The following is a 13,682-nucleotide window of genomic DNA, read 5'->3' as shown; positions in this document are numbered from 1 at the left end:
TGTCCTGAGTTTGGATGCGATCGTGACTGTAAATCCGAGGCCCACATCTCCTGTATTTGCAAGCGTGAACTGAAGATTCCTGTGATCGAACTGGCATTTGTCAAAGCACAGAGAGAGAAGACTGGCAGTATAGGGGCTCTCATGATTTCTAGCCAAGATATTCCGGAGTCCAAGAGACAGGAGGCTGCCACAGAGAGACAGAAGAGGAGAAGAGTTGCCGAGGAAAAGAGACTTGAGAAGGCCCAGGGTGAGGTAAAAAAGGCCGATGATTGGAGTCAAGCTGATTCAGAGTTTAATGATTCCCCATGGCTGATCCGAGTGCTGACCAGGAGAAAATTGTCAGTAACCTAGAAGAGGAGTTTGATAAGGGGATAAGAGAAAATGGAATCAATTGTTTGTTCTTTGATGGGAGAAGGGATGACACTAAAGTGTTCATGAAAGTTGGAGATTCTGACAAGTTGTTCCCTGCCATGGTGAAGGAGGAACATTACTCCTGCTGCAGTGAACCAGGAGGGAAGTATTTGTGGCATTTCACTCCAGAGAAAGATGACATCAGGAAACCAGCTGAGATAGTGGCAGATAACATTGTGAACTGGCTCAGAGAGAGGAACGTAGACCAGACCCTGCAGGCCATTGGAGGGGACAGCACCAACACGAACACAGGGTGGCAAGGGGGGTCATACAGTGGATAGAGCGGAAGATTGGGAGGAAGCTGGTCTGGATTGTTTGTGACCTCCACACCAACGAGTTGCCACTCAGACATCTGATCCAGGAGCTGGATGGCAAGACTCTTTCAAACAACAGATGGTCTGGTCCTCTTGGCAAGATGCTGGACTCTGCCACTGAGTTAGAAATAAATCCGAGCTTTGAAAAAATCACAGTTGCCCCTCCACTCGTTGAGCTTGCACATACTGTCATTGACGACCTGAGTACTGACCAGTACTATGGTTACATGATTTGCAATGCCATCAAAACTGGGGTCATGCCTGATAGACTTGCTTACCTGCAGATAGGTCCAGTCTCACATTCTAGGTGGCTCACAACGGCTCTCAGGTTCTGCAGAATTTGGGTCGCTCATCATAAACTGAAAGGGAACCAGCTTCACAACCTGAGACTTATTGTCCAATTCATCGTGAGTGTCTACTTGCCAAATTGGTTCAACACCAAGGTCAAGTCATCGTTCTCCGAAGGTCCGAGGCATGTTCTCTTCCAGCTTGAGCTCCTGAGGAGTCATCCAAGGAAGGTTGTTCAGATTGTTGAGCAGACTGTGAGGAGATCTTCCTGGTATGCTCATCCCGAGGCAGTTCTGCAGACAATGCTCTGCAGTAAGGATGAAGAGGAGAGAAGAGTGGCAGTCAAAAAGATCTTGGATATGAGACTTATGAGAGGATCTGGGCATGACGAATCAGTTGGTGACGATTCCTTCAGGGTCAGGAAGACTCCTGAAGTCAATCTAGGTGCCAAGACCCTCACTGATCTCATAGATCTGGATAACATCCAGGCTGGCAGTGAGCCCCCCTCTTACCTGCAGCCTCACCAATGTTCAAGTCAGAGCTTTCCTGGACAACCCCATGCATGTCCCTGCCTGGCCCTCGCACACCCAGAGTATAGAGCGTTGTGTACAGCAAGTGAGCGAGGCCAGCAGTCACGTGTACAGCCAGGAGAGGAGGGAAGGCTACATCCGAGCTCAGGTGGTTGGCAGGGAGGTGATGAGTAGAAACAGAAGCAAGAAAGACATGTTCTCTATGGTGTGCAGCAACACCGGGTCGTAGTAGTAAAACCGGTTTTTGTATTTGATGATTTTGTTTTCTAAAGGAATATTAAATTGAATAAATGTGTCAAGATCACTCGTTTCACTATTCTGGATCATTTTCATCCTAATAAATTAACCTGATACATTTACTTTACTTTAAATAAGCTATATAGTGTTGTTGGTAAAAGGGTGGGAATACTGAATTTTCATAAGATTTCAAGTTAAAATTTACCTAGCAAAAAATAAAAACTTTTCAAATCTGAAGATATCACATGATTCTGCACATAGAACTACATCATTAATACCATAGGCCGATTTTTCAAACTCAAAAAAAAAATTCGCCTCCGTATGACACACCCTAATATCCATTCTGTAATATGGTGAGCAGAACTGAACTGCGTAATCCAGGTGACGTCTCATAAGCGCTAGATATAACTTTAAGATGACCTCCCTAGTCTTGTAACTAACACTCCTTTGTATGAACCCAAGTACTTTATTAGCCTTGTTACGAGCAAAAACACATTGTTTACTTGGCTCAAGATTCCTACTTATCATTACTCCTAAATCTCTCTCGCAGTCGGATTTCTCAATTGCATTGCTGTTCATCTGGTAACTGGTTTCCCTGTTTACATCTCCTATACTGAGTACTTTGCATTTGTCCACATTGAATTTCATCTGCCATTTTTCCTACCATTCGAAAAATTTTTTTAGATCTTCCTGTAGTTATGCAGAGTCCTCGTCAGATTTAATTACACGTCCTATTTTAGTGTCATCAGCAAATTTACTTATGTTGCTGTCTATGCGGATATCTATGTCGTTTATGAATATAATAAATAATAATGGTAAAAGTACTGAGCCTTGGGGAACTCCACTAGTGACGTTGCTCCAATGTGATTTAGTCCGTTTATGCTCACTCGCTGTTTCCTGTCCCGTAACCACGCCCTAATCCATTTAAGGATATTACCTTTGATGCCCTGCGCTTCTACCTTTCGAATTAGTCTTTCATGGGGGACTCTGTCGAAGGCTTTGCTAAAGTCGAGATATACCACATCATAATTGTGCCCCTCGTCCACCGATTCGAAAACCTATGAAAAGAATGTTCATAGATTAGTTAGACATGAACGCCCGCTTGTGAAGCCATATTGGGAATCATTGATCAACTTGTGTTTCTCCAGGTGGTTTCGAATAGAGTTTGGAATAATTGATTCTAGCAATTTACCTACTATTGATGTTAGACTGATTGGGCGGTAGTTAAAGGATAGTGATCTATCCCCCTTCTTGAAAATCGGTATTACATTCGCTATCCTTCAGGATTCTGGTACTGCACCTGTTTTTAATGACATGTTAACAACTTTGCTAAGGGCATACTAAGCTCTTCCTTACATTCCCTTAATACTCTGGCAAATATCTCATCGGGACCAGGTGACTTATTAGGCTTCAGTTTGTCTATTTGCTTATTAACATCGTTACTAGTCACTACTATCTCGCTTAATTTGTTTTCTTCACTATCTCTGAATAGAGTCGGTGCCTCGGGTATCATGTTTAAATTTTCGATGGTGAAAACTGTTGAAAAATATTTATTCAGACTATTGCTCATTTCTCCGTCGTTATCAGTTAGCTTGCCGGTATCTGAGACGTATTGGTCCAACCTTCTCGCGCATTTCATCCCAGATAAGTCTCTCATTAACTCATCAAGATTGGGAGGTCTATATATTACTCCCATGATTAATTTTTCCCTACCATCGATTAATTCTATCCAAATTATTTCTGCATTCCGCTCAGTTTTTATTTCCTTATTTATTTCCCATTTCAGATTATCCCTGACATAGATGGCTACTCCACCTCCTTTCCTGGACGGCCTATCTGTATGGAACAATTTGTAATCCGCAATTTGGTATTCGACAGGTAACTCACGTGAGTTTAGGTTGATCCATGTTTCAGTAAATGCTATTATATCGATTTTTTCGGTACATACCAAGGCCCTAATATCATCCATTTTGTTTCTCATACTTCTACTGTTCGCATAGTAGACATTTAGGTTAGTCGTGTTCTGAGTCCTCCCTTTACCGCGTTTAGGTCGTAACTCGCTGTCTAATTTAGCTTTGGCATCATTCCTAACACTATTTCCCTGTAACCTTTTGCTTTGTTTACCCGCTGCCACAGCAGTCTCCTCCACCCCCGTGCCCATATGTTCCTCTAGTAGTTTAAAGACTTCGATATCTTTTGAACTGCCCCCTCTAGAAACCCCCCCAGGGTTGCCACCCCATCCCGAGACAGGTGCACCCCCATCCCTAGCATAAACATCCCTTCTGCTGTAGAAGTTGTCCCAATTGTCAATGAATGGGACTGATATTGACTTGCAATATCTGTCAAGACGGTCGTTGACACCAACTGCCCTTGACAACCATTCACTGCCAACTCTCCTTCTAGGCAGGACACGGCATATGATAGGGATCCCTCCCTTAGTCCTAATACGATCTATAGCTGTCTTGAACTTATCAAGAAGCTCTTCACTCCTACACCGGCCAATATTATTGCCTCCTGCACTGAGGCAGATATTGGGTTTGTTCCCATTACCAGACAAGATATTGTCCATCCTGTCAACTATATCCCCCACCCCAGTCCCTGGCAAACACACCCTCATCCTATTTTTATTTTTATCACAAAAGGATCTGTCCAAGTACCTTACCTGTGAGTCACCAACAATTAAAATTTTTATACCTTCCTTGTCAGCCCTGTTCCTGACTGTACTAACGTCCAATTCGTCTATCAAGCTTAATAAAATGGGCGACGTAACTAATCATGTTAAGTCAGGTCAAAAATATGGGACCCACTAATCATCTATCCTATATCTAACTCGAATGCTTTCAAAGCATTTTTAATCTTGGGCCACTGACAAATAAATTTGTGTAACATATTATCAGTTTTGTACTGACCATCACTAAGGTTTATAGAATTTAATTCTCTAATCAAACTTGCTTCAACCAGAAGTCTTTCTGTGACACATGATGATTTATACACTTCTAAGATGTTTTCCCATCTAGGGGAAAATATTAAGATTCTTGTCTTGTCCTTAAAGATCTTTATTTCCGCTACAACAATTTACCAATTTATAATTTATTTAAAAAATAATATCGTCGTGTGAAGAAGTAAAATATTATCTTACTTTAAACACAGTTCCAGTTTTAATTTGTTCAAAACACTTACATGAAAATTGTTTCACTTCAAATAGGAAATTTCCTCAGTCTGGCTTTGTCTTGCTGTAAATTTCTTGTAATATTTTCGAAAAATAGCAAATTCCATATACTCGTAAAATGTGAATACATTTATTTTCGCTTCGTATCAGAAGTATAATAGTTACCAATATCTTTAAGACCAAGGAGATTTTAGCTTAAACTTTCAATAAATAAATGTAAGTTTTTACAGGAAGAAATATTTTAACCAATGGGTTGTTTTTGTGCTAACTAAAACAACTTCCGCGTCGCTGGGAGTGAATCAAAATATCAAAGTTTAAAAAGTCACAACACAATGTCAACCCCTTTATGAAATGTTCAGGATTAAACTATTTCAGTAAAGCAAATATAAAAGCGTGAGTATTTATTTATATTTTAGCGTTTATTTAACAGCGGTAAGGCTTGTGTGTTTCCCTGCTTTAAAGAGAAACGAACATTTATATTTAATCATACAAAATAGATATCGATAGAGAAATAGAGCAGAAATGTAGGAGGCAAGCATGTGTTAAGTAGAGAACTGATTCAGGTATTCTTAGATAGTTTAGTCAAATTGAAATAATTACAAATGAAAGATTAGAAGGAAGAAGGCAAAAGGGAGAAGAAAATACAAACAAAAAAGATAGAAAGATAGGTGAAAGACGTAAGGGAGACACATATCCAGGAAGCAGCAGTGTGTGTGAATGAATGGGGAACATAGCGGCGAGTGAGTTTGGGGAAGTAAGTGTTTCTGAAGAGTGAAGATATCTTGTGTGAGGTGACAGGAGTAGACATTTTCAGGGTTGTATTTGAAAGGGAGTAAGAAAGTAAAACACAGCTTTAATAACAATAAAAATTACTAGTAATGAATCAAGGGATGATGACGTGTGTGTGTGTGTGTGTGTGTGTGTGTGTGTGTGTGTGTGTGTGTGTGCTTAGATGTTTTCCATTTCCAGCCACTCTGCAATGAAAGATAGAGAGATAAAAAAGAGAGTGAATGATAGAGACTGATACAGGGATATATATATATATATATATATATATATATATATATATATATATATATATATATATATATATATAAGCGGACAGACAAATAAACAAATTAAGAGAGAGAGAGAGAGAGAGAGAGAGAGAGAGAGAGAGAAGAAGAAAAAGAAGAAGACGAAAGACCTAACCTAATCAATAATGAAATCAATAATCCTAATTCTCAATATATGTAATCAGTTCATTTAGTTATACAAGAACATTAAGAAAATCATCATTGAAGGAAATAACCCCAAACTAATATAATCCCCCGAGAACAAGAAGATTCCGAAAACAGAACAATCTCTAATAACAAATAAAAATAACATAAAATACCTCCCAAACTAAGAAAATCGCCCCAAAATCCATCAAAGCACAAGAAAATCATCCCAAAGTAAGAACATTTCCCCCAAGAAAAAAAGAAGACAACCTTCTTAAAATCCCCAGTATACAAGAAATCCAAGAAATTACCCCCAAGAAAAAATTTCCTAAAAAAATCCCCCAGAAAAAATTCCCCAAAAATGAATTAAAAGAAAAAATCATCGCTAAACAACACGATCACATTAATTAAGTTTACCTCCATCTTAGTATCAAATGTCTTTAGTTTATCACACGGGTCAATGGGACGTCTTATCATACTAACTAATCCTTTATTAAACAACTTGTATCTTATTTCAGTAAGTTGAGAGGTTCTAAGACGCGGCGCTAGAGATATTGTAATTTTTATTCCTAGGAGGTAAGAGAGAGAGAGAGACTAAGATAGTCTTATTACTACGAAATGAGTTTGTGAGAGATACTGAGTTAATCTTATTCATACAAAGAGAGATTGTGAGAGAGTAAGATACTAACGTCTCGAGAGTAAACAATTAGGCCAGAATGAAGTAGGAGACTTAAGTATAGGAGTAAGGTAAAGTTACATCTCACATACTCTAAATTAATTATAATATGTCTGATGTAACTGGGTTTTAGAGTGTGTGATTTAAAGTGTGTGGTGATTGGTTTAGAGTGTGGTTGGATTAATGTGCTGATTGGTTTGGAGTGTGTAGTGGCTTATTTTAGAGTGTGTGGTGATTGGTTTAGACTCTTTAGAGTGTGGTGGTTGGTTTGAAGTGTATGGTGATTTATTTTAGAGTGTGTGGTGATTGGTTTAGAGTGTGTGATGACTCTATGTATCTATCTATCTATCTATCTGCTTAATTATCTCTCTCTGTCTCTACCTATCTACCTAAATCTTATTACCAGGTGTTGTTACGCAGTCACCTGTGTTCCAGGCAATGATATCTCACCAATTATCACGTCATGTTCCTGGCGTGGATGTTAGGTATTCCACCTGATAACATCGATATAACTAGTGGTGGAATGTCAGGTAATTCTATCTTCTAGTCACCTTGTACTAGCCGGTGTTCCATCCAGCTGGTATCTGTAACTCTTGTAGATACTGTTGGATTATCGTTGTAATCTCTTTTTGTAGTTGTTTCACAATTCTTATTGTTCATACAAACACCATCTAGCTTTTATTTTTGTATTAATAAAATATGGCACACCCAATTGTTATCAGTGACGATCTAACCAATAATAGGCAACTTTCCTTTTACGAGAGAATATAGGAGATAATTTACAGAGCTCCTTTAACACGTCTGTCGCGTGTGAGATACAGGGCACTGGGCACTTGGTGATCACCTGTGCACATCACAAGTGAGTGTAGTAGAAGGGAATGTCATCCAAAAACGTGGGAAGCTATGTTTATTTTCTATTTGTCTAGTTAATTCAGGTCGTGTAAATTATGCATAATTATGCTACATGTTGATTTATATAAGTACTATTGTCAATATGTTGACAGAGGCAATTATACTTCCTTTCCATCTTTTTATTCCTATCTATCTACCAGTCAGTATATGATTTTATCTTCTCATCTGTCCACATATGAGTGTTAAGCTATTTTGCCGTACCTACCTAACTATCTATATGTTCTATCGTTCTATCTTAGTATATGTGCATCTATCTGTCCATTAGATATGATGAGGTAAGCTACTAGGTGTGTGTGTGTGTGTGTGAGTTAGCCTCTGTCTAATAGACAGTAATTCTTATTTAAATACATAATGTTTATATGATTACATCACCCACGGTAATTAGACTCTTGTAAGCCGCGCATTGCCAAGTGCAGGAGCTTAATTCACAATAGCTATTGGCAACAAACCATTATTGGTGTCTTTAACGACCAGTTTTATTGAGTTATTAATGTGTTCGTGGGACGGGTGCACCCCCCCCCCCCTTTCCCAAGCGGGAAGTCGCCTTATTGGTGTTTTATAAACATTCAAGCGCCCCCCGCCCGAGTGTCGCCTTTTAGTCACTTGGTAAATGCCATCGTTTACAATTCCTAATGTAGACTGAAAACACCTGGGCCATTGCCACACGTTGAGTAGGCTTGAGTAATATCCTGCCCCAAACGACGAGTGTACCGGGAGGATAGTTAATCAGTCAGTCTTCAGCCGGGTCTTGTCTAATAACAACCTATCCCAGCAACTCTGTACTTGATATTAATATACTCTAAGTTATATAGTCACACGACTATACTTAACCTCTACAGTCAAGTACTATTTTGAGACTTAAGCAGGAGACCCACCAGAAGCAGAGTGGAAATACATCTGGACCCCTCAGTGAATAAGTGAGGAAACTGGGCTACCATTCGACCAGGATAGGCTACCACTTAATCATCAGAAGAGGCGGCACTTATACACTAATCAAGTGTGTAGTACTACTTATGCACGTGACGTATTGGTCACGTAACCTCAATGACTTTCAAATGACCTCTGTGCTCCATTGCCCTGCATAGGTCAACAGTTTACAACCAGTTATACTCGATATCTCACATCATCCAGTCAAGTGTAATCAGAATCTCCCATATTAGCTTCTTATACTCTCATAAGCTACACGTTCATTGTGTAATTACTATGATATTAATCACACTTCAATTGTGCAGAGAACTAGTTTTACAATCAAACAGAAAACGACTCTTTAGGTGTAGGTTATGTATCAAAGCTACTGTGCCGAGTAGCAACCCTGTACATAAGCTACTGTGCGGAGTAGCAACCTTGTACATAAGCTACTGTGCCGAATAGCATTTATATATATAATCACGTGGCAACACTGCACGTGTTATGTGGCAACATTGCCCCGAGGCTGCCATATGGCAAGGCAGCCTCAGTCTGACTGTGTGAGCCGTGCATGGCACACGCGAGTCACCACTTGTATTTCTCTCATCCATAATAAACGGACTCAGTGTTACTCAGTGTTTCCCTAGCCATCACTGCATTCCTCAGGGCACACTAGTAACTTTCATTAGGTTTACATATATATACCCAAAATAATGCTTGTGTTCTACTGGGACTAACCAGCTCTACTCACAGGTATTAGTGGTGAGATCCCTCTATAAGACGATAAACTAAAAGTGACAGTAGAACATGTGTGTGTGTGTGTGCGTTTTAGGTAGTAGGTAATAGACAGCTATCAAACAGGGAGGTACTACCCGCCTGAGAAGATATTGAAAGCATGATGTGTTGTCTAATGGTAGACCCTGCTGCCATATGGCATCACGAATAATGTGACCAAGTCCCGGGTGAACCTCCAATTGGGGATTTACCCGTGCCTCTTCGGTGATCAGAGTAGCGTTTTACAAAATCCGGCTTCGAAACACGAGGTTCCATATTTATTTCATTAGCCCATAAAGTGCACGGACTTCTACATATAATCAACAAGCTCACCCCGCCAGGACTCGAACCCAAGATCTTATGTTTGTGACCGGGGAATGCTACCTCTAGACCACCAGGACACTAAAAGCAGCCCTAGACTTTGTTATATTTCACACAAATCCTGTTCATCGAACTTATGGCGCCATGAATCTCCAATTGGGGACTACCCGTTCCTCTTAGGTGATCAGAGTAACGTTTTACCAAATCCTGCTTCGAAACACGAGGTTCCATATATATTTCATTTGCCCATAAAGCGCGCGGACTTCTACATATAATAAACAACTTCACCCCGCCAGGACGCGAACCCACGATCTTATGTTTGTGACCGGGGAACATTACCTCTGCCAAATCCGGCTTCGAAACCGGATTTGGCAAAACGTTACTCTAATGACCTAAGTCTAGGACTGCTTTCAGTGTCCTGGTGGTCTAGAGGTAACGTTCCCCGGTCATAAGCATAAGATCATGGGTTCGAGTCCTGGCAGGGTGAGGTTAAATATATACAGAGTAAATTATGGAACGTGTTTAATACAATTTTTAGGAATACTGTTGTCTACTTCGATAAGTGAGAATTTTTAAAAAGAGTTTATGAGTCGTGTTCAACTGCCCATATCATAAGTATATCAAGTACATCAGGTCTATCTAAATTCATGTTATATTATGCACTGTTATACCATGAATTTTGGTAAAGTACTTGTGAAAAGACTAACGTTTTGTTTACATCTGTGTTAAAAGAATTGAGTATACCCATCAACAATGAAATATTGAGTTGACTATATCTAACTTTGCAAATAACAGTAGAGTATATCGACCTAACAGACAACAGTAGAGTATGCCCAGTTAACAGACAACAAATGAGTATACCCAGCTGACAGACAGCAGCAGAGTATACTCACCTAACAGACAACAGAAGAGTATACCCAGTTAACAGACAACAGTTGTTGTTAGCTGGGTATATACCCAGCTAACAGTCAACAGTAGAGTATACCCAGCTAACAGACAACAAATGAGTTTATCCAGCTAAAAAAAATCAGTAGAGTACACCCAGCTAACAGACAACAGTAGGGTACACCCAGCTAACAGACAACAGTACAGTACACCCAGCTAACAAACAAAAGTAGAGTACACCAAACTAACAGAAAACAGTAAAGTACACCCAGCTAACAGATAACATTAGAGTACATCCAGCTAAGAGAAAACAGGTTTTTACAGCCAGCTTACAGCAAAGTAGTACGTAGTAATAGACAACAGTAGAGTATTACTTACGTGGTGAGGCCAGGAGGTCCAGGTCCCAGATGGGGTATCCTTGGTCCACCGTGTATGGCTCCCGGGGGCCAGTTGTCGTGGTCAGCGCCACCAGAGGGCCAGTGGTCATACCTTGCACCGCCAGTGGGCCAGTTGTCGTAATCAGTGCTGCCAGGGGGCCATTGGTCATGATCAGTGCCGCCAGAGGGCCAGCTGCTGTGCTCAGCACCACCAGAGGGCCAGTGGTCATGATCATCACCGCCAGAGGGCCAGGTTTGATCTCCCTGGTCCACAGTTGACTCTATCATGTCATCGTGTTGATGATGGTAGTCTAATGAGCGATCATCCTCTTGGAAGGTCTCCCAGGCTGGTTGCAAGTCCCCCACCGTGTGCCACCCACCAGCGTGGTCTTCTCCCCCGACACCTGTGTGCCATCCACCAGTGTGGTCGTCGCCTCCGATGCCCTTGTGCCACCCACCTGCAAGGTCGTCTCCTCCGATGCCCGTGTGCTGCCCACCAGCGTGGTTGTCTCCCCTGATGCCCGTGTGCCACCCACCAGCGTGGTCGTCTCCCCCAACGCCGGTGTGCCACCCATCAGCTTGGTTCTCAGGCTTGCCGCCAATCGGCACACCCATCGCCAGGCGAGCGGTGTCTCGTAAAGACGACGCAGGTGAAGTTTCCCCAGGCTGAGTTGCGACAGGGGTGGCACTCGGAATGTTGTGTAAACCTAAGATATCGACACTGGTATGCTCGTCACGTTTGGAACCGGAGGTATAGAGTCCTGAAATCTCTGGACTGCTGTGCTGTGTACCCAAACCACGGGTGACTCTCACTGTGTTAGGACGGTCACGGAGAACATTGTCATGAGAATCTCCCGACAGTGTGGTTGAAGCTCGACCAAAATTCCTTTTGCTGTGGTCTGATGTAATGTGTCTGTCTGTTCCGAGTGGCAATGTTTCGCCTGGACCGGGTTTCTGAACCTCCTGCTCTCTCCCTCCACCTTTATTTTTTCTGGGTTGTTCCCACTTTCTTGGTCTTAAATGGGTCTCTCTCTCCTTAACAATGGCCACTTCCCGCTTTTTTCCCACCGTTGTTGTAATGGAGGACCCGTGTCGAGGCTCGCCACTGCTCTTATCTTCGCTCGATACTTGTTCAAACTTCTCACCCTCTTGACCCCAGTTTCTTTGCTCAAACAGATCATGTCCTTTGGATTTTTCTACTTGACTCCAGACTGTTCTTGCAGAAAAGAGTTTTCCTTCTTTATCCAAACTTGGATGAGGCCAGTCCTGTGAGAGTCCATGATAGTCAGAGCGCTTGATAATGACGTATTTGTCATCTGGACTACGTATCTCTGACTCTGGCACTAAAGGTTCACTGGGCGGCGGTAAGGCTGCGCGGACAATAAACAAAGTACCATCACTGTCTTCTAGAGCGTCAGGTAACACCTTTTCTTCGACTACAGTAATCTCACTGTCCATTAAATCTCCCGACCCGATTGTGACTCTGCGGTAAAACTCACTGGCAGAACTCCAGTAGGTACTTGTGACCTCTAAGCCGCTGCCGCTGCCTGCTGGTGATTCTGCTGCGCCCCATGATCTCTGCTTGTCGGCACCAGCAGAAGCAGATCCAGCAGGGGCGCAGCAGAAGAGAATCAGAAGAAACAGAGGCAGAAGCAGGGCCTTGGGTGATGGTGTCGGTGGCGGGGTGGCTGAGGACTGAAGGAGGGGATCTGGCTTACTCATCGCTCACATCTTCTGCGGGAGAAAGGACAACAGTGAGTCACTTGAGGTTATACTGTGTGGTAAACCCTCTTACTATAATACCTTATTATAACATTTTTAAACACTGGCTAAATTATCGTAAATACAAAATATTCATATTCATACAATTATATTATGTACACACACACACAAAATATCACATATTTGTATACGTTTTCTCCACAAGGTTTATTTTTGTCCATTAGGTACAAAATGCATCCCAGAAAAAAATTGGATCATTTAAAGCATATTTAGAGGTCAATCCAATGTCCTCTTTTTTTCCATTTAGTACGTAATAAGGATTTTTCGGGGCTAGATAAACACATTATAAACACATTGTCTTTATTCAGCAAAATACAATTATAAGTTTTACAAATTACAAACTAAATAACTCTAGAACACCAATACACATTCTTTATTTGTATCCCTTCATCATAGCAGCTTTGCTTGCCGTTGGTAACTTCTTGCGATGAGCTGCAACAACCTGTAAAAGGTACTGCTTTTGGTCCTCATTTTGCGTTATAGACTCTTTATAACGCTCTATGAGAGCAATTGCCCTCTCTGCGCTGTCATTCACCACCTTCATATTTATCGCACGATCTCTCATTGTGATAAACACTTCATCGTCTTTCCATGTTTTGGGATCCTTACTCAAGAACAGTTGTGCTCTTTCTTTGCCATCTAGTGTAAGAACATCAAAAATATCTAATGTACGCTCAGTAACAAATGAGGCCACATTACTGATAGGAGTTTCATCAGATAGGACAATACGCCTTGAAAAGTCCTGTTTCTTTGGGCACTGGAAGTTTTGTACCATATTCTTCTTGGTTTCAGTATCGATCCTGTCATCAAATAAGCTTAGACCGATAAGATGTTCTGATAGATACCAGAGATGTCGGCTAATTGCTGCTTGTGCTGCGTGTGCAACTTTCTCATGAGGATA

The 13,682-nt window shown here is 41.4% G+C and overlaps 1 protein-coding gene across 1 annotated transcript in view; it reads right to left on the bottom strand.

The window, feature by feature from the left end:
* Window positions 1–12,761, bottom strand: part of LOC121853921 — a 176,975-nt gene extending 164,214 nt beyond the window's left edge. The window contains 1 exon segment of the mRNA XM_042348323.1: window positions 11,001–12,761. Coding sequence (XP_042204257.1) covers window positions 11,001–12,721 — 1,721 coding nt within the window. The 5' untranslated portion in view covers window positions 12,722–12,761.
* Window positions 12,762–13,682: the final 921 nt, after the last annotated feature.

The sequence above is a fragment of the Homarus americanus genome, unplaced genomic scaffold, assembly GCF_018991925.1.
Source record: "Homarus americanus isolate GMGI-L3 unplaced genomic scaffold, GMGI_Hamer_2.0 scaffold18703, whole genome shotgun sequence".
NCBI lineage: Eukaryota > Metazoa > Arthropoda > Malacostraca > Decapoda > Nephropidae > Homarus > Homarus americanus.
Note: the sequence above shows the minus strand (reverse complement) of the source record. Positions and strands in the feature narration are given on the sequence as shown.